Genomic DNA, 25,076 nt, shown 5'->3' with positions numbered 1-25,076 from the left:
GGATGCCCAGTATGAACATTAACTCAGCCCAAGTATGTAACTGAGGTCCATCTAACAGTGGCTTGAGTTCCCTTTTTTAAATTTCGAACTTCTGTTGTGGCTAGGGGAGCATTCATGAAGCCAAAGGCTCCCCCTCCTTGGGGTACCTCCCTTAAGGGGAAGACGGTTGGAGCTGATTTCTTAGAGGCAAGGGGAAAAGGAAAGTTCTGAATATCCTTTTTACATTGTTCTACCTCCCATTGGAATCTTTTTAGGGAAGGGTACTTAGGCTGCTAATGGCATGGGACAATAATTCCCAAAAGTCATGGTTGTAAGGAGGAGGAGCAGCATGAGCAGGGGAAGGATTTGGAGTAGGGTCTGGGGCAGCAACGGCTGCCTGATTAGTAGGGTCAGGGGTACTGAGCAGAGGAAGATGCCCTGGGGGGGGTCCCATGTGTTGGAGTCTTCAGTCATGGGAACTAGCTTATCTTTCATAAGTGCTAGATTAGGTTTTTCCCCGGTTGTCTTTAAAGGAAAAAGGAGGACAGGTCCTTGTCTCCAACAAAGAGCATACACCAGCTCTTGAGAGACTGAACTTTTATCATTCACTTGTTGAATTAAAAACTGACGTATCATACCGTCATTTGACCCAAGCTTTGGCCAGAAGACTGAGGGTTTGAGAATGGGTACTTGGGTTCAAATAAAACAGCAACACTTTATCATTTATTGTTTTTTCTTATGCTTAGTCGTTTCATTATCTTTACAGTATTTTAACATGGGACCTAGGGGACTATTGAGGGGAGTATCATTGCTATTAGCTTTATCCTTTTTACTCCCTGTCTTACTTGGGGTATTTCCCATTTTGAGTGCTGTTCAGGCTCAATCATTCGTACTAGAGATTTCTTGCCTTGCCTTCCCTAGAGGCTTGCAGAGGCTCAATCTCTCGTATTAGAGATCTCTTGCCTTCCCTTCTCTAGAGACTTAACCCCACCAGTTGGAGGTCTCTTGCATGCTTCTCCTTTCGCTTCATCCTCTGGATGCTTACCCATTTGGAATTTAGGTTTCTCTTAGCATTTGCGAGTTCAGTATAAGCCCCTGACCCGGACACCTTTACAGGAAGGCCGCCATAAGCTCTATGAGGTGACCACAGAACTGCAGATTGGACTTACTCACTCCGCATTCAATGTGATGGAGTCTCATTCACCCACTTTCAACCTCCAGGATATCCCAGCCACCAAGGAAATACTTTGTTGTCCCTATGACGTTTCTTACCTTGGTCTGTGTACAGAGTTACCTGGTTGGTGCAGTGTGTGAGGATCCTTACACCACCTTGCTGAGAGTCTGGGTTTGACTCCAGGGGAAGTCTCGATCCCCTTGCCCCTGAGGCCACTACAACAAGGCCGTGGGACACATCTCTTCACAAGAGATGATTGGGGACCTCTCCCTGGGGGAGGAAGAGAATCCCAAACAAGCCCCCAGATTGTTGGAAACAAATTCTTGGTGCTGCAAAGAACTAGCACTCAGGCAAAAAGTTTTCTCAGTAAGACAATTTATTTCTGCAGTAGGGTGCCGCCTGCATCAGTCATGATCACAAGGGCACACTGAACAAAGGAAGAAAGACGTTTTTATCCTTAATGCGCTTGGTCCTTGCTTCTGTGTCTTATCCCCGTTGGCTGGGATTGGACCGCACAAACTAAACTAATCCTGATTGGCTATTTTAAACAGAGGAGGAGTGTAGGTTACAGTGGCGGGAAGGGCAGTTTCAGCTGGAAAACCCATTGCAGCAGTAAGGGTAGTTTACAGAGTAGGTAAGTAGGAGCAGGAAAGTACAAGGAAGTTGATTTTTAAGAACAAAGAACAAGGAAGTTAACAAACCAAACGTTTGAAGAGGAATTGACTGTATCTGACAGTGTGAATGAGGAAGACACAAAAATGAGCCAGATAGGAAAGAATTTTTTATTAACCAGTTCACTGGAATAGAGGATAAACTATGTTTAGGTATTTTAAAAAGATTTTTGAAATGTTATTTAAACTTGGAGAAAACGCAAAAACATTATTATGTGCCCTTTCAGTATCACTCAAAAGCATTTGTTTAGAAAGTCCACTGACGGGACTTAGAACATTCCTGGAGAAGGTAATTATTTGACTTAACTTTTGACTAGAGTTTAGACTCTCTAAAGTTAGACATTAATTTAATAGAAAATTGATATGTTACAAATGATTTTTGTCTAGTAGAAATTGAGTGATTTCTGTTTAATAGAAAAGATAACCTCAAAGATAATGGTTTCATTGCTCTGAAATGAAACATTAACCAGTTTTATATCTAACTTTACAAGATTAATCAACCTTTGACACATGTATACTATTTTTATGAGAGCTGTGCTTTTAGCTTTTTGAAAATTAGACTTTGACATAAATCAGTACATATTGAGCATATAAGCATCTTGAGCATATAAGCATCTTGACTGGCTTAGACTTATTGCCCAAAAGTAAAGGTTTGACTAAATTGACTATGAGATTCTATCAGCCCTGCATTCCTATACTTATGGGTGTTTATCCAGATTCTGTTGGTCACTTGGATAGTAAGTTGCTCTTAAGGATAATCTAATTATATGGCCTGGATGAAGACTTAAAATTCTTGCCTTATCAAGATCTCAAGGGACTTGAAGTGGAAAGGGATAATTTCTTTTGTTGTTAATAATAGTATTAATGTTGAACTTGCATAGCACTTAAACTTTATGAAAGATTGGCACACCTGTTAGTTATTATATTTGATCCTCAGGATTTCTGTATGAGGAAACGGTAGGAATTATTATTTACAATTTATGGGTGAGTAAACTGAGATGCTGACAGATAAAGTGTTTTGCCAAAGGACACTCAGCTGTTGAGGAATTCACCCTTCAGCTATTCACCCTCCAAGCTTATTCAGCAACTTCATGATGGAGCCAGAGTTCAAAAGGGATATTGATAAGAATAGTTAATTGAAGTGGGAAGAAATCTTGTAACACTGAGGAATAAATAGAAAATCCTGTACCTCAGCTTCATATACTTGGTATTAAATTACCATTGCCAACTATCATTTCAGCTTTTTTAGTTTATGGGGTCTGTTTCTAACTGTTGGAAAGACCTGAAGTGCAGCTGAATCTTCTTTGACCTCTTCTACCGCCTTGGGTAGAACAGTGCTAACCACGTAACAGGTGCCCAGTATATATCTATTTATTGAATATATATATTTGCTTTACGTGCCTTTATCTTTTTGATTATTCCTTTATTCCTGAAAATGCACTCTTAATTAGCAAATCTCAGTGCATCAGGGTGACACTGGAGCAGCTGCACTTGCTTATTCAAAAGGGTTATCCGCCCTATTATTTGATGCTTGCACTGGAAAGAGGACTGCTAACTCAATCTAATTTCATCTTTTTTATGAAATCTCTCTTAAGTCCACAAACCATTGATTAATTAACAGATGAACAATTCTGTGTGCCATGCCTGGGGAAAGAATGGTAAGGTTATGAGGCAAGGGCCGTCCTTTCATGGAGCTGACGCTCCTTTGGCTAATGGTCCTGGTTGTGGTTTTAGTTTTTCTGCTGAAATGTTTTCGATTGTGTTTTTGTTTCATTAGTAATCTAAGAACCACATGAAACAATTGAGTTGTGAGAAAGACCATCTCTAAGACTTACTACGTATGAATGAGAATTGCTGTGCCTTGTGAAAGCTTAGGACTAAAACCGAGGGTCAGTGCTAGTGGATGCCCCACAATTTCAAAATAGGAGAATTTAAGGATAGTGGCCCAGAATTGTAATGGCTTCCTTTTGAAACTATTTGCATAGCAAGCATGCTGTTATTAGATTGTGTGTGTATTTCTTTTCTGATGGAGATTGTGGGGGGTTAAACCCCTCAGGCCTTATTTACCTTCTAGCCTTTCTAGTTCCGTCCCCAGGGACTGTCTTTGGCTAGGGTCCCAAAACAGGTAATGAACTGAGTTGTTCAACATAAGACAATGTGTGAAAATTTTAAAAATAATTATTGATTATGATAGGAATTCAGGAGTTTTAGAGATCAGTGTAGACTGGTTTGGTCAGTAGGGGAAATCGATGGGTTTTTAAAGCATATTTGATAATATTAGCTACCATTGATTGTGGTTAATATGTGCCAGGCACATCACAGTATCCCACAAAATACGTTCTTCCCCATTTTAGGATGGGGAAACTGAGACTTAGACTGGTGAGAATTTGCCCAAGGCTTCTCAGATGAATAGGAATAGAACTGGATTCAGAATCATACCTTTCCATAGCCACTTGTGGAGAGAAGGCGGAAGCACTATGGACCCAGGACCAAGCGTACCCTCACCATCGAAAGCATCTTTGACTGGGCCATGAGAAAATAATAGTATTTTTAGTGATGGTCATAGCATTTCCATCTGTGGCTCATTGTGTTTCATCTCCACGCAGCACAGGTGGAAGTGATATGGTTAGGATGTGGGGTCAGTGCGGGGCCATGCCGTGGGGCCGGGTTGGCAAGTTTGAGAGTTGGCTTGAAGCATAGAGTGGTCAGATTGTTCAGGAACCGAATGCCAAGTTTGGGGGCTGAGACTATCATGCAGACAGTGAAAAAGAGTGGTAGGTTTATTTTTTATATTTTTATGGTTACATGGTAGATATTTATAGGGTACATGAGCTATTTTGATATAAGCAGACAATGTGTAATAACTAATTACAAATGGGGTAAATGGGGTATCCATCACCTCAAACATTGATCATTTCTTTGTATTGCATACATTCCAGTTATACTCTTTTAGTTATTTTTAAATATACAATAAAATATTGTTAACTGTAATCACCCTATTGTGCTATCAAATACTGGCATTTGGTTCTTATTCATCCTAACTATATTGAATATTTTAACCATATTTAGTTAGATAAAATATAGTCAGTCCCCTGCCCATTGGTTACCCATTAACCATCCCCAACCCTTCTCAGCCTCTGGTAACCATCATTTTACTCTCTGTCTTCACAAGTTCAATTGTTTTGATTTTTAGCTCCCCCAAAAATGAGTGAGAACATGTGAAGTTTGTCTTTCTGTGTTTGGCTTATTTCACTTAACATAATGACCTCCAGTTCATCCATATTATTGCAGATGACGAGATCTCATTTCTTTTATGGTTGAATAGTACCCCATTGTGTATGTGTACTACATTTTCTTTATCCATTCATCTGTTGCTGGACACTTAGGTTGCTTCCAAATCTTGACTATTGTGAACAGTGCTGCACTAAACATGAGAGTGCAGATATGTCTTCAGTATACTAATCTCCTTTCTTTTGGGCATATACCTAGCAGTGAAATTGCTGAATCATATGGAAACTCTATTTTTAGTTTTTGAGTTGTGGGTTTTTTAACTGGCAAGTGGTAGGGTTGGAGACTGTGTGCAGGAAGGGAGTAAGACAGGCGGGAGACCTGGTAGGGGCTAGTTGGGTCTTCATTAGGGTTGTAGAAGTGAAACCAGAGAGAACTGGGCCTCTAAAGATACTGTTGAATTCCTTATTACCACTCAGTCCCCTGGCCATTGGAAAGATCCTTGATTGGACCATGAGAAAAGAATAGTATTTTTAGTCATGATCATCTCTGACTTCCATTTGTGGCTCCTTCTGTTTCATCTCTACACAGCACAGAAGTGAATGTGGGTATTAGTAAATGTCTAGATAGAGTTTTTTTTACTTGATTGGCGCATCAGATTCTGTTCAGATTCTCAGTCCTTATTTTGTTACATGTCCATCATGGCTGCGTGCCTACAGCCTAAAAAAGTGGCAGAGGAAATGTTGATTGTAAGGCCTCAAATCCACAGAACATCAGGGCCTTAAACTGTCTGTTTCTTGGCCTCCAAGTAAGCTGTGATGAGATTCAATACTAACAAATAAATTCCTTTTCTTGGACAATTAACCATTTAAAATGAAAAGACGTGGCTTGCAAAACTAAGGTACTGGTTAAGCTAAGGACACTTGTTTAATATATTCTCATTTAGCTTTCCCACATTGTTAGGGACCCAGGGTCATTTCCTGTTCATGGTTGTGTTTGTGTCAGTGTTTCCATGTTTGTTTCTCCAGAAAAGTCCCAGGCAGCTCACAGGTCCAGTCGCTGCAGACGAGTGTTCTGCCATGGCAGGAGAGACCAGTGAGGGTAGGGAGGATATTCTTAGGAATGAAACTAGAAGGAGGAAGTGAATCCAGATTAGGATGAGTGTGACAGTTTGTAGCTGGGAGAGCCCCCATAGGTCATTAGAACTGACGGGGCCTGCTGGAGTCATTTAGGCCAGTGTGTTCAGGCAGAGCCTGTCCCTGGTAAAGGGAAGGAAGGCCCTGCAGCAGGGAATCTAGGGCCCCTCCACCCCTTTTTCAGCCAGAACGATTCTACTTTGATCAGTTGTACATATTAGGGTTCCATGGAAGTGTTATTTTTTAAAATAAGATAATTATTGGCTGGACACAGTGGCTCATGCCTGTAATCCCAACACTTTGGGAGGCCAAGGTGGGTGGATCACTTGATGCCATGAGTTTGAGACCAGCCTGGCCAACATGGCAAAACCCTGTCTCTAGTAAAAATAAAAAATAAATTATTCTGGCATGGTGGTGCATGCCTGTAATCCCAGCTACTGGGGAAGCTGAGGCATGAGAATTGTATGAACCTGGGAGGTGGAGGTTGCAGTGAGCGGAGATTGCACCACTGCACTTCAGCCTGGTTGATAGAGTAAGACTCTGTCTCCAAAAAAAAAAAAAAAAAAAATACTTATTAATTTAAAAAAAATCAGTATCTCGCTATTCTTTCATGGTACAAAGGGAACTTAAATCCCGGGGGGAATGTGCATTATCTGAGCCTGAGTTGTTGGTAAATGGCTTGGAATGCCTTTTAAACACACACACACACATTATATGGCCACAGAGGTGCCTTTTTGAGCCCTATTCCAGACAGGAGTGGAGTTGTCAGGAGTCATGGACCCTCACTTATACGTTTCTGTTTCTGACGCTTTGGTGTTAGCAGTAATCAAATGGTTGAGGATGTCTAGCCTTTGAAGAAGACTCGGTTTCCATTTGGACCCCAATGGATGTCAACTGAGGTGTCTACCTCTCACTTTCTGGGATGTTTGAGGCACTGTTTTTTAGCCCTTGCAGGTCTCTTGCTTGGCTATGAAATTTGGTGATTCACCTGGTCAGCTGCATAAAATAGCCCAAAGGGTCAGTGTCCCAGCCCCTCTTCAGGGCCACAGGCTGCCTGACAGTATATAAATTAGTCATCTCCTGGAGGCAGCTGAGCTGGTTGGATCATTGGACACCTGGAGAGAGCATGTTGGAGTTAGCTCAGCCAGAGTCCATGTCATTACCCTGCCACGTATAGCTGTAAGACCCTGGACAAGTTACTTAACCACTTTGGCCTCTGTTTCCTTATTAGTAAATTGGGGAGAATTTCATAATATTATGTGTAAAATAAACTTGGTGCTAGATTTGATTTTTCATCATTTATACCAACTGCCCTCTACCAGGACCTTATTAATTACCCTGAAAAGTACTGGTTATACCTGCAAAAGGAGAGTCTTGAGTCACTGGTGGAAAGAGTCTAGAGGTCTCCAAAAAATTAAATGAGCTACCCATTGAGCAGACAGGATACTTCTTAGGAGTGGTAGTCTCATCATGAAGAAGAACCACCTAATAATCAGAGCTGTCCAGTTAGAGATGATCTTGTGAGATAATAAAGCTGATGAAAATATTTATATAACTTATTATACTTGATAAAGAGCTTTTGCAACTCCTCCTTTATTGGTTTCTTACAACACTCCTGTGAGAGAGGCATGGGCAGTATCAGTATTATTCTGGTTTTATATAGTGTAAATCACAATGATCACTTTGTCAGTGATCACAAAGTAAATGGCAGATCTGGGACTTAAAACTGGGTTATTTAATGACTTGAATATTTTGTGTTTCCTGTTATTATGATTCTGCCAAGAAGCTGCCATCACCAGAGGTCTCAGGCAGAGGCTGGTCAGGAGTACTGCAGAAGGCATTCCAGATCCGCTTAGGTGATTGCTGTGTGATTTGGGGGACCATAGGATTCACCCAGACACCTCCCTAACTCATCAGTCTCCCTCATTTGACCTTTGTCACTGCATTTCTTTGAGACAAGCCCTGGACTGTCTTCTCTTCGAGACAGAGATAACTGTGTGAAGAGTGATGTATTCATCCCAGAGCACCTTTGTGCAAATGCATGTATTGGATCACTCTTTTCCCTGATAAAAGCTGAGGCAAAAGAGGTTCATTCAGCAAACCTTATTTGAATAATTCTTTTTTGTCAAGTGCTGTGCCAGGCATTGGGAATACAGAAATTAACTTCACATATCCCTGTCCTCAAGGAACTCTTAAATTTATGGGAGAGGCAAACAGAATTCCAGATGCCATACAGGTGGCAGCCAAGGAGAGAGAGCAGCACACTGCCCTGGGGTAAACTCAGCTCCCTGGAGAGGGAGTGGTGAGGGAGCAGCGTGTGGGCAGCAGCTCATATTAGGGAGCAGCGAATGAGCTCATCTAGCTGGTTCATGGTCCCGAGAAGGGAGGTCCTGACAGATTTTGGGAACTGTGAATGTCTGGCTGAATTTGGGGGTTTGTGAAGAGTTTTAGTGGAAGAGAGAATTGGAGAAATAAGACTTGGTATGTCAGGGTGAAGTGTAAAATACTTTATCTCTTGGGCACTGAGGAATTAGTAATGCGGGGTTAAACAGGGGCGTCAAAATCACATTAGCAAGTGGTCTTCCTTCTTCCACCCCTTCTCTAAAAATCAGCTAGAGCAATTTTTCTAATGCCAGAGGCTGAGTGAGGGACACTGAGGGCACCCTCAGGTCGCGTGGGTGGGCGAGGGGGAAGGGGCAGCTTCAGGCCACCTTTTCCAGGTCGATTACAGTTAAGTGATTGATGACGCTGTGGTGCGAGGGAGAGAAAAAAAGCCAAGAGTGACTCACAAGTTTTTATTTGAGATCTGTCTTGCTTTATTTCATAAAGAGTTGCAACCTGAATGCTGAAGATTTTTCTTCATGGCGAATTTCAGAATACAGCCTCAGCTGCTCATTTGCCAAATCTTGCCAGCCTGATAAACATTTCTCTTTTCTCTTTTGGGGGCTAGCATTCATTTCCGTTTTATTCTCCTCTGAAATGATTATAGCAATTTTTATACTTCAGGGAACTGGTGAGAGCCTGGTACGTTATATGCTCAATAAATGAATAATCAAATAAATGAGATCACTAATCAGGGGTGATATGCAAGGTCATGTTGGTCATGGTAAAGTCATGGATGTAAAATGTGACTTTTGTGATTCTGAAGCAGTTTATGCATTTGTGCTAAAATAATGTTTGGAAGAGGAATGGTAAAATGCAGAGTTCTGCAGAAATTTTCAGTACTTATGTTCATGTATAATGTTGGTCATGCCTGATCTTATAGCAGCAGCAGCCACAGGAAGATGAGGTAATTAGGCAGATCACAGCGGAACAGGTTGCATTCTCGTTCCTTTCAACCTTCCTCCTTCCTCCCCAACCTGCACAGTTCTGGTAGGGGGTGGGATGGGTTACATGCTTTACCCAGGATCCCAAGCGTGCCCTGGGTTCGACTTCTTTCTCTAGACTAATCCAGTTCCCAGCCTGGAGCCTAAGCATACACTGCATTAATCAGACTTGCTGGAATGATCACATGGTTTTCTAGCTGCCTCCCCTGTTAGCTGCCGCTTGTCAGCAGCTGGCGGAGCTGGAGGCTGCAGGCCCCTGTCTGCAGAAAGCCTTTTACTTCAGAATATTGGGGGGTGTGGAAACCCCGCCTCTTTCTTCTGCACTTTGCACCATCTGACTAACTAAATGGTTGTCCTTCACACCAAAAAGACTACCACACAATCTAAGGAAATTGTCTCTGACTAGGTCATGTTTGCATTTGAAGAATTCAGGTATGTTCTGGGCTTTCTACATCAGTCTGCTGCTGGCTTTTTGTTCTCGCTGGGTTTTTGCTGTGTAATGACAGCTTAGGATCTGGCTGGTTCTCACAATAAAACAGGGTTCTCTTCAGCATATGGTAGGGTTTATCCCGGGCTTGGGGGTGGGAGGTGCAGAGGTGGTGCAGGTCAGGGGTGTTTACTGTGTGCAGAAGTGCAGCGTGGATAATTGGTCTGATCATTTGTGAATTTGTCCAGGACCCCACCTTGTGCCTTATTTGAGCTGCTGTTGCTGGTGTAGAGTTATGAATACGGAATAGCAACTGTGTATCCAGAATGAGTCTCTTGCTATCTTTTGTTTTTCTTCCTTTGTCAACTCATGCAGTCTACTGCTCTTTTTACAAAATGCTAATTGTAGCAGTGAAGGTGAAAAATTCTGCAAGTCTGTCTGCATAGTTGAGATTTGATTTTGGCTCTGCTTGTCTTCCTTATTTTTAGTAGTAATCTCATGGCTGGGCTGTTTTCTGGGAAGTGCCCTGATAGTGTTTTGTTAACAGGGTCCTTTGCTTTAGTATGCTTTTCAGCTGCTGTAATTATTAGTGCTCCAAATTAGATCTTTTGTGAATCTTACCCCTTTTCTCTTCTCCATCTCTTCTCCAGGAATCTATCCATGGATATAAATATGGGAAGGAATGTTCCAATAGAAAGAGTTTCTAAGAAACGAAAATAAAGGAGGCAGAATGGGAGGGTCATCAGATTCTTCTTGTGCATATTTCCTTCTCTCTGGAACATATGGAAGAGTATGTGTCTGTGTGTGTGTGTGTGTGTGTGTGTTTCTGACCTCTGAAAGCTTCTCATTTTTCAAATGCAATTTTTGTGCATTTCAGAGCTGAGCATAAATTCCATATTGATGAGTGAAGAGTGATTGGGAACCCGTTTTACCTCTACAGGCCTTTTTTGTTCCTCCAAATGTTGCTGCAGTAGACATTAAAACAATAAGAATAGCTACCTTTCATTATTCTAAGCGAAAACTACAGACCTGTTAGCCAGTCAAGGGAGTAGATAAGAGGATCATTAGATCTTCACAAAGAAGAGTCGGACCATAAAGGTTGTCCCCCGCCCTTTTCAGCAAACTTGATGCTTCGGATTCAGGAAGTTATCCTTTGTTTAAGCGTGTATCTCTGCATTATTTCTAATGGCCTGGGTTTGTGACAAAGAAATTCTTCCTCTGTGGCAGCGTGCTCTGGTGACATGGGCCCATGCCCTTACAGAGTGACCAGAACTTTTATAATAGCTCCATTAGATGACTAAGAAGAATTTATTTAATGTCTGGCATGTTACAGTAGATAGGCCCTTAGGGAATAAATCAGGAGTCCTGGGTTCTAGTGTCTGTTTCAAAAGTAGCTTTTGTGATACTGTGAGAGTTAGGAAGCGTTCTGTAATTTGTAGAAAGTAGCACAATTGCGAGATTCACATTTTATTGTTAGCGTTTATTCTAGATGAAGTAAGCCTTATCTACCTTCTTAAACAGAGCTTGGAGCATCTCATTACATTTCATGATTAGGGAGAAAGGTAATATATCAACAAATCCACTACCATTGTGGTGGGCTTCTAAATCCAAGAGCCAAGAACTGGGTCTGATGAGGTGGAAGGGGGTTGAATTTAAAGACCATTGCACTGACTGAGAAAAAGGGGCCATCATTATGGAGGGTAGACCACAAAAGGGAGGCCTGTTATCTCCTGCTTCAAGCTTCTCCCTAAGCTGGCCCTGAAAAATTGCTGCTGTATGGTGCCAGGCAAATGGCTTTCTTCTCCAGATTGTGTATGTGGGGCCCGGTGATCATGGTGGGGCAACACAGGGACTACAGAGGTACCCAGCTTTTTAGCTTAGTTCAGGGCAATTCTCTAACTTTAGCATGCAGCAGATTCCCTGGAGAGCCCATTAAAACTCAGGTTGCTGGAACCCACTTCCAGAATTTCCAGAATTTCTGATTCAGTAGATCTGGGGTGAGGCCTGAGAATCTGTGTTTCTAACAAGTTCCCAGGTGAGTCTGATGCTACAGGCCTGGGGACCAGACTTTGCAAACCATTGGCTTAGGAAAAGCAGAAGATTGACCTTCATAGATATGGGATGTTGGAGGCAAAGGCAGGGTGGAGGTATGGGTAAGAACAATAGAGAGCAGAAAGAAGCAGTTCAGTGACAGGTAGGTGAACCACCTGTCACCTGGGGAGGTCTTGCAGAGCAGTAGGATTATAAACCAAATTCTGTGATTCTCATCCCGAAGAAATGTTGGGATGAGAATCAGAGAACTTGGTTAATAATCCTGGTGCTGCGATGAACTAACTTGGTGGGCTTGGCAACTCTTTTGATCTTTCTTAGTGTCAGCTGAAAATGGGGAGAGTGATTCTCACCAAGAAACTCCATAACACTGTTATAATAAAATGGGATGATGTAAACTTTATAAATCACAGCAGTTCTTCCTACATGAATATAAAGGGGCAAATCCTGGGGCTGACTTCATCGGGTTATCCACATGCGCCTGTAGGCCTCGTGTGTGGACACGCTCCTCCACACATACCCCAGCCCTGAGAGCACAAGAGCCACATTCTTTTTTTTTTTAAGACAGATTCTCGCTCTGTCGCCCAATACAGTGGCACAATCTCAGCTCACTCCAACCTCTGCCTCCTGGGTTCAAGCTACTCTCCTGCGTCAGCCTCCCAAGTGGCTGGGATTACAGGTGTGCACCACCACACCCAACTAATTTTTTTTTTTTTTTGTATTTTTAGTAGAGATAGGGTTTTACCATGTTGGCCAGGTTGTTCTTGAACCCCTGACCGCATGTGATCCGCCCGCCTCAGCTTCCCAAATTGCTGGGATTACAGGCATGAGCCACCACGCCTGGCCAGCCACATTCATTTTTAAAAGGAAGTCTGATTTTGGCTCAAACAAATTTACATGCCATTACTACTTAATTTGACTATGAATTCCATTAGAGCAGAATTCATAAAAGCAACAGAATCCTGTCTGTTTTTAACTTTGTTTCCTTGGTGCCTACAACTGCCTGACACGCAGTAAGACCTTAATAAGCAGTTGGTGCAGTGCATTTTAACCAGGACTTAACAAGGAAAAGCAAGCAAGCTATCTGGCTAGCTCAGTGCAGTCCTGAGGTTGGTGCCATGGTGCTACCTGGGCCATTTTATGTGCTAGTTCAGGAGAACATGTGGAATAGCTGATAACTGACCTCCCGAGAAAAACGTGATGTCCTCAGTACACTCCAGTTGCTGGAGTGCCAGAGAACTCATCACGTTTCATTAGGGAATCTGCAGATGATCCCATTCCAGAGCGCACTGACAGTTGTCATGATTTGATGCTACCTGGAAAATAGCTTGAACCCAGGAGGCGGAGGTTGTAATGAGACAAGATTGTGCCACTGCGCTCCAGCCTGGGCGATAGAGCAAGAATCTGCCTTAAGCCTAGAGAGGAATAGGAGCTTGAGAAGTCGGGATAGTATTTTACAGCTGCCTAGGGGATTTTTGCCTGTCATTGCCTACAAGACTGTTCTACCACCAGGCAAGCTGTTCTAGCTGGCTGTTGGGGGTAGACACAGGTCATTTGTCCTTTTGCCTTTTTATTTTGTATTACTTTTTTTGAGGCAGAGTCTCACTTTGTTGCCTAGGCTGGAGTGCAGTGGTGTGATCTTGGCTCACTGCAACCTCCGCCTCCCGGGTTCAAGCAATTCTCCTGCCCCAGCCTCCTAAGCAGCTGGGATTACAGGTGCCCACCACTACACCTGGCTAATTTTTATATTTTTGTAGAGACAGGGTTTCACCAGGTTGGCCAGGCTGGTGTTGAATTCCTGACCTCAAGTAATCTACCTGCCTCAGCCTCCCAAAGTACTGGGGTTGCAGGCATGAGCCACCGCACCGGCCTCCTTTTGCCTTTTTAAAAAAAACTTTTTAGGCTTCCTTTCTTCCTTACTGAACTGAAAGTTTCAAGTAGGCATTTACCTGTTTCTACACACTGCAGGGACTGTCCTCTTGAGCATTTTGTGAAATACCATGTAGTTTTCCTTCTACCTCTGGACCCAGAACAGTGCCTACATTTCCTCACCACCCCAGAATGAAGAGCTTTAAATGTGACTTTTTCCTCTGTAATCCATCAAGTGAGAATGGAGCCCAAATCAGAGACCTTTGTTTCTCAGAACTCCTGGAATTTGACTTATTCTGATTTATTTCCAGAAGGAATGTAGTGTACCAAGATCTAAAATCCACAATTGCTATTTGTTAGTCACGTGAAAATGGAAGTTACTATTTTGAGTCTGTTTTATTTTTAAACAAAAACATCATGGAAGGATTTGAAGTCCAAACTCTAAGCAGCTTTTTTGACTCAAATTTATATCTAGTCTTGGGAAATGTTATGATTTTTCTTGCTCTTTTACTGGAATATTGATAGGAGTTAAAGTGAGTGGTATTGAGGAAGACCTGAAGTTTGCAAGGCTTTAGAACCATCCAAGTGTCAAGATCCCAAGCCAGCTTAGTCCCTCTCGAATTTTCCAGGCTCCTGTAGGAAATTGACAAAACAGATGTTTAGTACATTGATCTGAGCTGAGGAAATAAGTCTCAGATGAACAGGAGGTAGATACTGGGCCAGGCAGGGAAGGGAAAGGAAAATACACTTGATCATTGAGTACTTACTGTGTGCCAATCACAGCTGGTTGCTTTGCCCAAGGTAACTTTAACTCACATAAATGGGCTCTCTCCTCCATACCACTGTAGGCACGCAGGCCGTGTGCTGTTCCGGGACCATGCCTTTTTGTTCCTCTTAACTGGCTGTGTCTCTGCCTGGATTGCCCTGCCCCAGGCAGCCATGTGGCTTGCTGAAGATGAAAACACAGTCCACACCAGAACTTGCCCTAAACTCTGGGCTCTGGGCCCATATATCCATCTTCTTATTTGATGTTACTACCAGAAACCTAATTCGGCATCACAAACATGTTCAACACGGTTCTTCAGCTCCTTCCTGTCCCTTCTTCAGTCTTCCACAGCCCAGCCAATGGTAGCTCTGCAACTGTTTCCTTCTAGTTGTTCAATCATTCTTGTCCCCTTTCTCTGCACATCTCCTCTCTCATGCATTAAACAATGTCCTACCAGCTCTGCCTCTCTTCCTACTGGCTCTGCTACCACCTGCCTTGTCCAAATGCCAGCATCTGAATTGTTGCATTAGCATTGTAACTGCCCTCCAAGCTTCTGCCTTGTTCCTCTGATCTGAATTTTTTACCCATTTTCCTTTTTAAGATAAGACATCAAATCATGTCACTCCTGTTGTCAAACCACCCCACCTCCCCTCCCAGTGACTTCCCATTTCACTGAGAGTGAGAGCCCAAGCTCCTGCAGTGGCTTACTAGGTCCGCTTAGCCTGGCCCTGTCATCAGATTTATCTCTAACAGCACCCTGTCTCTTCAACACTACTCTAGCCTCACCAGCTTATGCTGGTCCTTGAACACACCAGGCTGCCTCCTCCTTGAGGCCACTGCACTGAATTGCTCTCTCCAGGTGGCCACGTGGATTATGCCCTGGTCTCCTCCAGGCCTCTGCTCAGATGTCACCCTGACTTGTCTTCTTAATATTCCTCTTCCCACAGTGGGCACTCCCTTTCTTTTTACTCTGCTTTATTTTTTGCCAGATCACATATCACCATCCATATACTGTAGATTTATATTTTGTATTTGTTATTGTTTATCCCCCTCAACAGAACCTAAATGCCACAAGGATAGAAGGATAGGTTTTTAAAAATATGCAGTTGGCTGAGGCAGGCGGATCAAGAGGTCAGGAGTTTGAGACCAGCCTCAACAATATGGTGAAACCCCGTCTCTACTAAAAATACAAAAATTGGCCGGGCGTGGTGGCAGGCGCCTGTAATCCCAGCTACTCAGGAGGCAGAGGCAGGAGAATTGCTTGAACCCAGAAGGCGGATGTTGCAGTGACCTGAGGTTTTGCCACTGCACTGCAGCCTGGGAGACAGAGGGAGACTCCATCTCAAAAAAAAAAAAAAAAAAAAAAACACAGCTATGGCCAGGCACAGTGGCTCACGCCTGTAATCCCAGCATTTTGGGAGGCTGAGGCAGATATATGCTTGAGCCCAGGAGTCCCAGACCAGCCTGGGTAACATGGCAAAACCCCATGTCTACAAAAAATATAAAAATTAGCTGGGCACGATGACATATGCCTGTGGTCCCGGCTACTTGGGAGGCTGAGGTGAGAGGATCATCTGAGCTCAGGAAGTCAAGGCTGCAGTGAGCCAGTATCGTGCCACTGCACTCCAGTGTCTCAGAAAAAAAATTACACTGTTTTATCTCTAGTGCCTTGTACACAGTAGGTATCTAATAAATATTTGTAAAATGAATGAAAGAAATGATAACAGAGACTCAGAGAGGTTAAGTAATTTGCTCAAAGTCCACCCAGCTGTTAAGGAATTCAGTCAGTTTTACTTCAGTCCCTCTTTCCCAGATACTGTGTGCCTGAAATGCCATCCTATAAATTGACCTTCTGTCTTAACTGTCAGCCCAACCTTTCAGTCTTTCCTGTGGGCCCAGAGCTTGTCATGGTGCCTGGCACATGCTCCTTAGATGTAGGAAAAATAGGGAACAGAAAGGAACAGGGGACTGACCTGGGATAGAATGACCCACCTTCCTCCCAGTTCCCACAGCTCTTCCAGCCCATCTCTGTATAGTGCTTACTACTGTGTATGATGATTAGTTTTTCTCACATCTTCTCCTCTACTAAAGCATGAACTCCTTGAGGTCAGAGAGAATGTCATCATCTTGTATCCCTACCAACTACTGCTGACTGCATACTGTCAGCTCTGGGAGGTATTAATAAATGTCTGATAATCAAAATACTTTGAATTAAGTAAGTCACAGTCCCTAACTGTGAGGAGCTATGATCCCTCTGTCTTAGATCCCTGGGGCCTGTTGGAATCCACAACCATGTGGGTCTTTGATAGATGATGGTGGAAGCACTGGCTAGAGGAAGAATGCAGAGGGCAGAGAGACCAGGAGAAGGAATGGAGCAGGCAGGAGAGGGATGGACAGAACTCATTGACTTGACAGTTTCACCTGATGTCCATCTGACAAGCCAAAAGCAAGATGTCATTTGGGGAAACTATTTATTTATAAAAATTTTAATTCTTATAGATAATAAGTATACCTATTTATGGGGTACATGTGATGTTTTGATACAAGTATACAATGTACAATGTGTAATGATCAAATCAGGGTAATTGGAATGCCTATCACCTCAAGCGTTTATCTTTTTTTTTCCTTTCTTTTTTTTTCTTGTATGCCCACTTTGTTCCTTCATAAGCATTTATCATTCCAATTATACTTTTTTAGTTATTTTGAACTATACAGTAAATTATTGTTAACTCTTGTTGCCCTGTTGTGCTACTGAACACTAAATCTTATTCCTTCTACCAAACTGTATTTCTGTATCCACTAATTGTCCCTCTTTATTACCCTCTCCCCACCACCCCTCCCACCTCTGATAGCCATCATTCTACTCTCTATCTCCATGAGTTCCAATTTTTTTTAGCTCCCACATATTAGTGGGAATTGCAGTATTTGGCCCTCATTTCACTTAACATGATGTCCTCCAGTTTCATCTAGGTTGCTGCAAATGACAGGACTTCATTTTTTCTTATGGCTGAATAATATTCTATTGTATATTTATACCACATTTTTAAAAATCCATTCATCTGTTGATGGACACTTAAGGTTGATTTGTATGTTGTTTTTTTTTTTCTTTTTTTTTTAGACAGATTCTTGCTCTGTTGCTCTGTTGCCCAGGCTGGAGTGCAATGGCACCATCTCAGCTCACTGCAGCCTCCGCCTCCCAGATTCATGCTATTCTCATGCCTCAGCCCCCCAAGTAGCTGGGATTACAGGCATGGGTCACCACGCCCGGCTAATTTTTATATTTTTGGTAGAGGCAGGGTTTCCCCATGTCGGCCAGGCTGGCCTCAAACTCCTGGCCATAAGTGACCCACCCGTCTTGGCCTCCCAAAGTACTGGGATTATAGGCATGAGCCACCACGCCCAACTTCAAGTCCTATCTGGACCATTGTGACTAATGCCACAGTAAGCTTGGGAGTAAAATTAATCTCCTCAGTATACTGATTTCCTTTCTTTTAGCCACGTATTCAGCAATGAGATTACTGGATCATATGGTAGTTTTAGTTTTTTTGAGGAACCTCCAAATTGTTTTTCACAATGGCTGTACTCATTTACATTCTCACTAGCAGTGTACAAGGGCACCGCTTTCTCCACGTCCATGCCAGAGTGACTTACTGGCTTTCTGCTAAAACTGTGTTAGATGATATCATGGTTTTGATTTGCATTTCCTAGTTGATTAATGATATTGAACATTTTTTAATATACCTGTTGGCCATTTGTATGTCTTTTAAGAAATGTCCATTCAGACCTTTTGTCCATTTTTATATAAGAGCATTTGTTTTCTTTGTGTTGAGTTGTTTAAGCCCTTTATGCATTGGGAAACAGATAGTTTACATGGCAAAGGAGATACACTTAAAAATATCAATCTATCCTTCATTATTAAATAAGTGTGCAGTTGTTGAATTTTACTCAGAGCAAGGCGGTGTTGTAGATCTGAATATTAGGCTCCATTTCCTACAAGGGAATTGTAAGCTGTGACTGTCACTTTATTTCTCTAGGCTTTAGTTACCTCACATATAGCAAAAGGACTATTTTGAGGATAATGTACAGGAAAGAAGTATATAAATTATAAAACCTTGCTGTATTGTTTGTATTTTGTATTTCATAATCAGCAAAAGTTTAATCAGTTAATGTTTAACTGATTCAAATGCCACATTTTAAAACAGTTTTTGTTATCTCCCATTCCTCTTTGCTTGGTATAATAGTAGTCGCTTATGCTAATGACAAACAAAACAAAGAGGAAGAATTTAACTGGACTTACTACCCAGAGGAATGAGTCCTGAAACAGAATACCAACTTGGGTCTATATGTCTCTTGCTAGATACTTATGGTAGTTGCAAACATATCCTCAACCATGTAGGTTCTGAAAAGATAGGCAATGGGTCATTTTGGAGGAGGGATGTAGGAGGGCCCTTCTGATATTACGATAACCACTCATTGAACAAATGTTTCCTGAATATCTACTCAGTATAAGCCAGAGTAGAAAATGTAAATATGTGTAATCCTTAGTCCTGCCTCCAGGAACACTGTCCTCAAGAGGTGGGGAGCAGACAGATCAGAAGCATGGAGTAGCGGGTAGTGAAGACAAGACTGACATGGGAGAGTAGGGTAGATTCCGTAGGGATGCAGGTAACGTGCTACGGCCGGGAGGTGGACACAGTTTTGCCATAGTGAAAATTAAAAGAGACTTTCGGGAGGAGGCATCTGCTGGAGTGAGCCTTAGAGGGTATAGGATTGGGGTGGATGAAAATAAAGACAAGGGCTGTTAGTACATGTGTGGGAACTGAGGCATAGGGGCAGGGGGACAGTGTGCTCTTAGCTGTGCTTTAGCCAGTGAAACCTGAGAGGAGAGCTTTTGCTTTCTTCTCAGGGTATAACCCAAGTCCATTTTGTCCTTTCCCTGTGACTGGTGACTTCTCTGCCCTGAAGTTCACTATTTGCAGAGATAAACATTTTCACCTTTAGAGAATAAGTAGTATTGATGGGAAACACTACTAGGTGTTTTGCTATGCTAGCTAGCACCTTGACTTTTCTACTGGTCTTATCACCTTGAGCAAGTTACTTAAGTTTTCTGTGCCTTGGTTTCCTTGTCTGTAAAATGGGACTATTACCAATCTCTGAGAGTTGTTATGCTAATGAAATGACATTATCTCTCTCTCTCTCTTTTTTTTTTTTGAAATGGGAGGTTTGCTCTTGTTGCCCAGGCTGGAGTGCAATGGCGCAATCTCAGCTCACCATAACCTCTGCCTCCCAGGTTCAAGTGATTCTCCTACCTCAGCTTCCCAAGTAGCTGGGATTACAGGCATGCACCACCACACCTGGCTAATTTTTTTTCTTCTATTTTTAGTAGAGATGGGGTTTTTCCATGTTGGTCAGGCTGGTCTCCAACTCCTGACCTCAGGTGATCTGCCTGCCTCGGCCTCCCAAAGTGCTGGTTATGGGCGTGAGCCACTGTGCCTGGTGGAGATTACTTCTATAAAGCATTTAGGTATTCAATAAATTAATTCTTTTAATTTACTGTAAGCAGCAAAGCATTTTATAGACCCTTATCCTGGATTAGAAATTGCATAGGAGCCAGGAAAGAGGCTGACACGTTCTGAGGATAGAGTACTTCTAGCCTTCCCCTCTCCCTGAGTGTCCGTTCAGATTCAGAATGCCAGAAATCAGTCCTTGGAAGATAATCGTATTTGTTACTGAAATGTTTATGACACAGTGAACCAAACATGGTGTGACTCATCAGCTGAGAGCTTTGATGTTGGCTTGGTTTGCATGCAAATTTACTGGTCTAAGAGATTAATAAGTTCCTTGCAGTTGACAAACTGGGACTAACTACAATGCTTTCTGACTAATTGTGATAATACAGCTAGAGCCCACCATCAAGTGACTCCTGTGGTTCTCTGAGTCTTCAGTGCCTGTGTACTCATGCCACAGCCCATTATTCATTGTTCTACATTCCTCCATGTCATATTTCATTATCCTTGGAGCCTGGTGTGATCAGTAAATGTCTATTGAACTAACCAGGACTGAACTGGACAAGTATGATGTGTGAGGTCTCTGTGTAGGGAAGAGTGAGTTACAAGTGAGAACTCAGTGAAGAGCACTCTTCCAACAATTGTAGCTATGATGGGATACATTCTGGGTGGTTCTCCTGGACAGCAAGAGAATCTCCTGAAGAGCTTTGAAGAGTGACTTTCAACTTGGGAATTCTATGTAATGTTTCTCAACTGGGAGGGTCCATTGCAATCTAAAGACAGGTGCCCAGGCCACTCCTCAAACCTCCTAAGTCCAAATATGTGCAAGTGAAACCCAGACATGTACGTTGTTTAAGGTTCTACCAATCATTCTGATGCACACACTTTGTTAGAGTTCATGGGAAGAACCTGAGCTTGGGAAGCTGGAAACCCCCTGGGTTCTAATGATTACTTTATATAAGTGTTACTTTATGTAAGTCACATAACTTCAGTGGGACTTAGTTTTTCCACCTGAAAAATAGGAATAATATTTTATTTGCAGAGATGTGTATGAGCTTTCATAGTGAAGAGCACTGGAAAATGAAAGGTTCTATAAAGTGGTTTTGAGTTCTGCTGGCACCTCCAAAGGCATACTGAACCCAGATGTGTTAAAAGTGTGGCTTGCACAGACTACAATGTTTGATCTAGAACTTATGCTGGTTCGTGGCCTTTCTTGGGTTTGATACCTCCATGACTAGTCACTGGGGTCTTCAGAGTTCATTTGGTAATAATTTACAGACAAGAATTATTTTCACTCAAGTCAGCCAGTTCAGAACCTGCCAAATGCCAGGGTTGACCCACAGTGCATTCTTTGAGACTAGCCTGCCTCCCATCATCATCAGCATGAGCACTAGAAGAGAGAAAAGATGATCTACTTTTCACTTGTTGTGTGGCCCTGGAAGAAACATGAACACTTGGAGCTCTGTCCTCTTTTAAAATCAACTCTTGGCCCCATGTGCACAGACTGCACACCAAGAACACCAGGAAAGAGAACCAGGCACAAGGAAGATGAGTGCCCTCCTCACAGGGCTTCCCTGCCTAGTTTTTCAGAAGTTACCACTCTTACTCATTTTTCATTGTATTTGCTAGATCAGACAGCTGGGTATCAAGTCAAGACAGAGCCTTCTTAAGAGAGGTGAGTTGGATGAAAGGGGTTGTTGGGTGTATTTTTATGAGTAGGACAATGAAACATATTCTTTGATATAGAAGTATAGTCAGTGATGAAATTCCCCTGGAGAGAGAATGCATTCAAATCAAATGCACCTTGGAGCACTTCCAAAGCCACAGGATGAAGACTGTGTACTTTTATTCTTCAGCTTATTGGGTAGTGAAGGAATGGAGATTCCTAAGGAAGAGAAGGTTGACATATTTTGCTATAGTTGATAAATTTCTTGTTTTGTTGTCCTGGGCATCTTGGTTGGGACATTCATGATTATCAGATCCCTGGTACGAACAAAGTACTCATCAACTCATCCCTACGCATGACTGAATGCTTAAACACAGCTTGCTTCATAAAAAGATGGGATGGGAGGATGGTATCCCAGTACTTTGTGGACAGTCCTTAACCAGGTTGTGATATAAAATTCTGTCTATTGCCAGGACAGCTTCTCATTATTTTCTGTAGGTGGAGCCCTCCGTGTTGTGGCTGCAGACTCTTGAAGCTTGACTCCTTCCACCCTAAAAAAATGATTTAGTCATGGATCTGCACTTGCCACTTTAATTTCCTATTTCCAAACCTTTGCTTTCTTTCCATGAAATTCTCTAAAACCCAGCCCTGTGCATGTACTATTTCTTCAGGAAGCCTTTTCTAACCTCTACACCCTATATGATTTCTCTTTTTTCTGCATTTAAGGTATATAATAAATAATCTGATATTTAATTTTCTCTATCGTACCCTCTTGATTCAGAGTTACTTGAAGACATCTGTCACACTTGAGCAGAGCTGGATACATCTTGGCTTCTCAGCACTTTGTTTATTCATTTTTATTACCTTTTTTTTTTTAACCTCCTTCACTATCCTGGTCATATTATAGACTCTAGATGGGGAAATGCCAGTAAAGAGGACAGTTGCTGCCTTTTTGATGTCTGCTTATTTCTGAGCCTGCAGGCTTTCGGGGATTTTGATAGAAGTGCTGAGTCCAGTGAATAAGGTCTGTTTGTGGATGGGAAAGATCAGGTGGAAAGACTAAAAGGGCCCAGTGGTAGATCTTCAGAGCTGTAGGGATTGACAAAAGGGTTTGAGTTAGTAAAAATGCATGTAAAGTTTTAAAAGTCCTTATGTATATAAATGAAGAGCTTCTGATTCTTCTAGATTCATATACAAGCAAGGTTGACACACATTAAAATGTGCCCACTCTATTGCAGGCACTTTTGTTATCACATCTGATTTTCACAGTAATCCTATAAGCACCAGTCAAAAGTAGATTCTAGAGTCAGGTGGTTACATTGTTATTACCATTTTACCTAAGAGGCTCCTAAGATTCAGAGAGGATAAATCATTTCCTCAGAGTCACACTGCTTAAGTGGCAAAGCTAGGATTTGGATCTGTGTCTTCTAACTAAAACGTTTGTTTTCATCATTGCATAGCTGCCTTGCACCCTAGTTTTGTAAAACAAGGAAAATCTGTCGGGTATTCTAGAGATATTTGTTTTATATAGTGTTTGTTGAATAAGTGGCTATCTCACACTTACACTTGACTATGATCAGTGTAACCTGCTAAGCACTTCATATGCTTAAGCATATGTACTTCTAGCCTTGTAAGAGCCCTGTGAGATAGCTGCTGTTATTGTCATGTCCATTTCACAGATGAAGGATGTGAGTCATATGCTGGTGTAAAAACTTATCCAGCATCACAGAGAGCTGGCATTTGAGCCCAAGACCATCAGACTCTGGAACCTGTGTTTTGACTGCTGTTTTAGTCATACATAAAGCTTCATGGGAAAAACAAAACAAAAGCAAGTTCTGTGGTCAGCTTAAGAAAAATTGTAGGCTGGGCATGGTGGCTCACACCTATAATCCCAGCACTTAAGGAGGTTGAATGGGCAGATCACCTGAGGTCAGGAGTTCAAGACCAGCTTGGCCAACATGGCAAAACTTCATCTCTACTAAAAATACAAAAAAGTTAGCCAGGGATGGTGGGCGCCTATAATCCCAGCTACTCATGAGGCTGAGGCATGAGAATCACTTGATCCCAAGAGGCGAAGGTTACAGTGAGCCGAGATCATGCCACTGCACACCAGCCTGGGCAACAGAGCAAAACTCCATCTCAAAAAAAGAAAAGAAAAATTGTAATCACCCCTGCCCCAAAAAAGACAGTACATACAGCTAGTGCTCGACTTACGACCACGATTGGTTCCGACAGATTGGTCGTAACACAATTTGGTCGTAAGTTGAGTAGGTTATATGTACAGTACTGTGAAATGATGTTATAAAAATCTTTAAGTCATATTTTATCGTCTTCTTTCATTATTGTTATATACCATAATTTTCTTTGTTCATTTTATGCCATTTGTATCATCCCTACACCATTTTGTTTTTTATTTTTACATTCGTCAGGTTTAAGTAAAACACTGCATTACCAGTACAACTGGTTTAATATTTGCAAAACATACAAAATTACAAAATACAGGTGCATACAAAAATACAAAATACAGGTGTAAAAAATACCATAGGAAACATTTTCCCAATTATAAAACATACCAAAATATATAAACATGTACGAAACATTTTATTGGCCGCTTTTTAATTTGATCTTCCATCCAAATGTATAGCAATTTCTCCATTTCGTGGATGGGCCCGCTTCGTTGCTTTGTTATAACTGTTGATCGCATGGGTGCAGAACCTTTCACAGCTTCACGAATTCTTTATCTTTCAAAATCGCCGACACAGTCAAGTGTGATAACTTTGTATCACGTGCGATCACCTTCACTTTCTTTCCTCCTTTGTACTGCTTAATTACCTTCATTTTCGTGTCGAGATCGATGTCCTTTCTTTCCTTGGCAGGCTGAGGCATAGACAAAGACAATTTCCTCTTGGTAGACATCTTGGGAGGGGTTTGATGAAAAATATCCAAGACACAAAACACAAATTGCTGTACCGAGTCTGGGATAACAGTTGAAATGGTGCACGCGGAGATGGTAGTGCTGCCGGAAGCTGGTCCGCACTGTCGTACGCCCAGCTGGGCAACGTTTGCGCTGCCAGACACGGAGCAGTCGTGGCTAGCGATTGTGGTCGTAAAGTCGAATGGTCGTAAGTCGCATAGGTCGTAAGTCGATCAATACCTGTAACAGTACTGGATCCGTGATCCTTCTGGCTTCCGATATGAGGGAACAACCAAGCACTGGCCTTAGCCCCTGGAGGCCTCTTAACCCCTTAAAGGAAAACTCCTTTTTTTTTTTCCCCTTT

General features: G+C 42.2%; 1 protein-coding gene across 2 annotated transcripts in view; it reads left to right on the top strand.

The window, feature by feature from the left end:
- The window catches only part of EVL (Enah/Vasp-like), a 182,733-nt gene that overhangs the window by 43,440 nt on the left and 114,217 nt on the right, over positions 1-25,076 (top strand). The window contains exon 1 of one of the 2 annotated variants that reach the window (XM_032287420.1): positions 8,985-9,946. The exons of the other annotated variant lie outside the window; for it this stretch is intronic. Within the exon in view, the coding sequence (XP_032143311.1) occupies positions 9,924-9,946 (23 nt within the window). The 5' untranslated portion in view covers positions 8,985-9,923. Of the gene's footprint in view, positions 1-8,984; positions 9,947-25,076 lie in introns of those variants that run through there. 2 annotated transcript variants of the gene reach the window in all.

This window comes from Sapajus apella, unplaced genomic scaffold (genome assembly GCF_009761245.1).
Source record: "Sapajus apella isolate SASKATOON/1434 unplaced genomic scaffold, GSC_monkey_1.0 scaffold20, whole genome shotgun sequence".
Classification (NCBI taxonomy): Eukaryota; Metazoa; Chordata; class Mammalia; order Primates; family Cebidae; genus Sapajus; species Sapajus apella.
The sequence above is the reverse complement of the archived record's forward strand: the minus strand, read 5'-3'. Positions and strand labels throughout refer to the sequence as shown.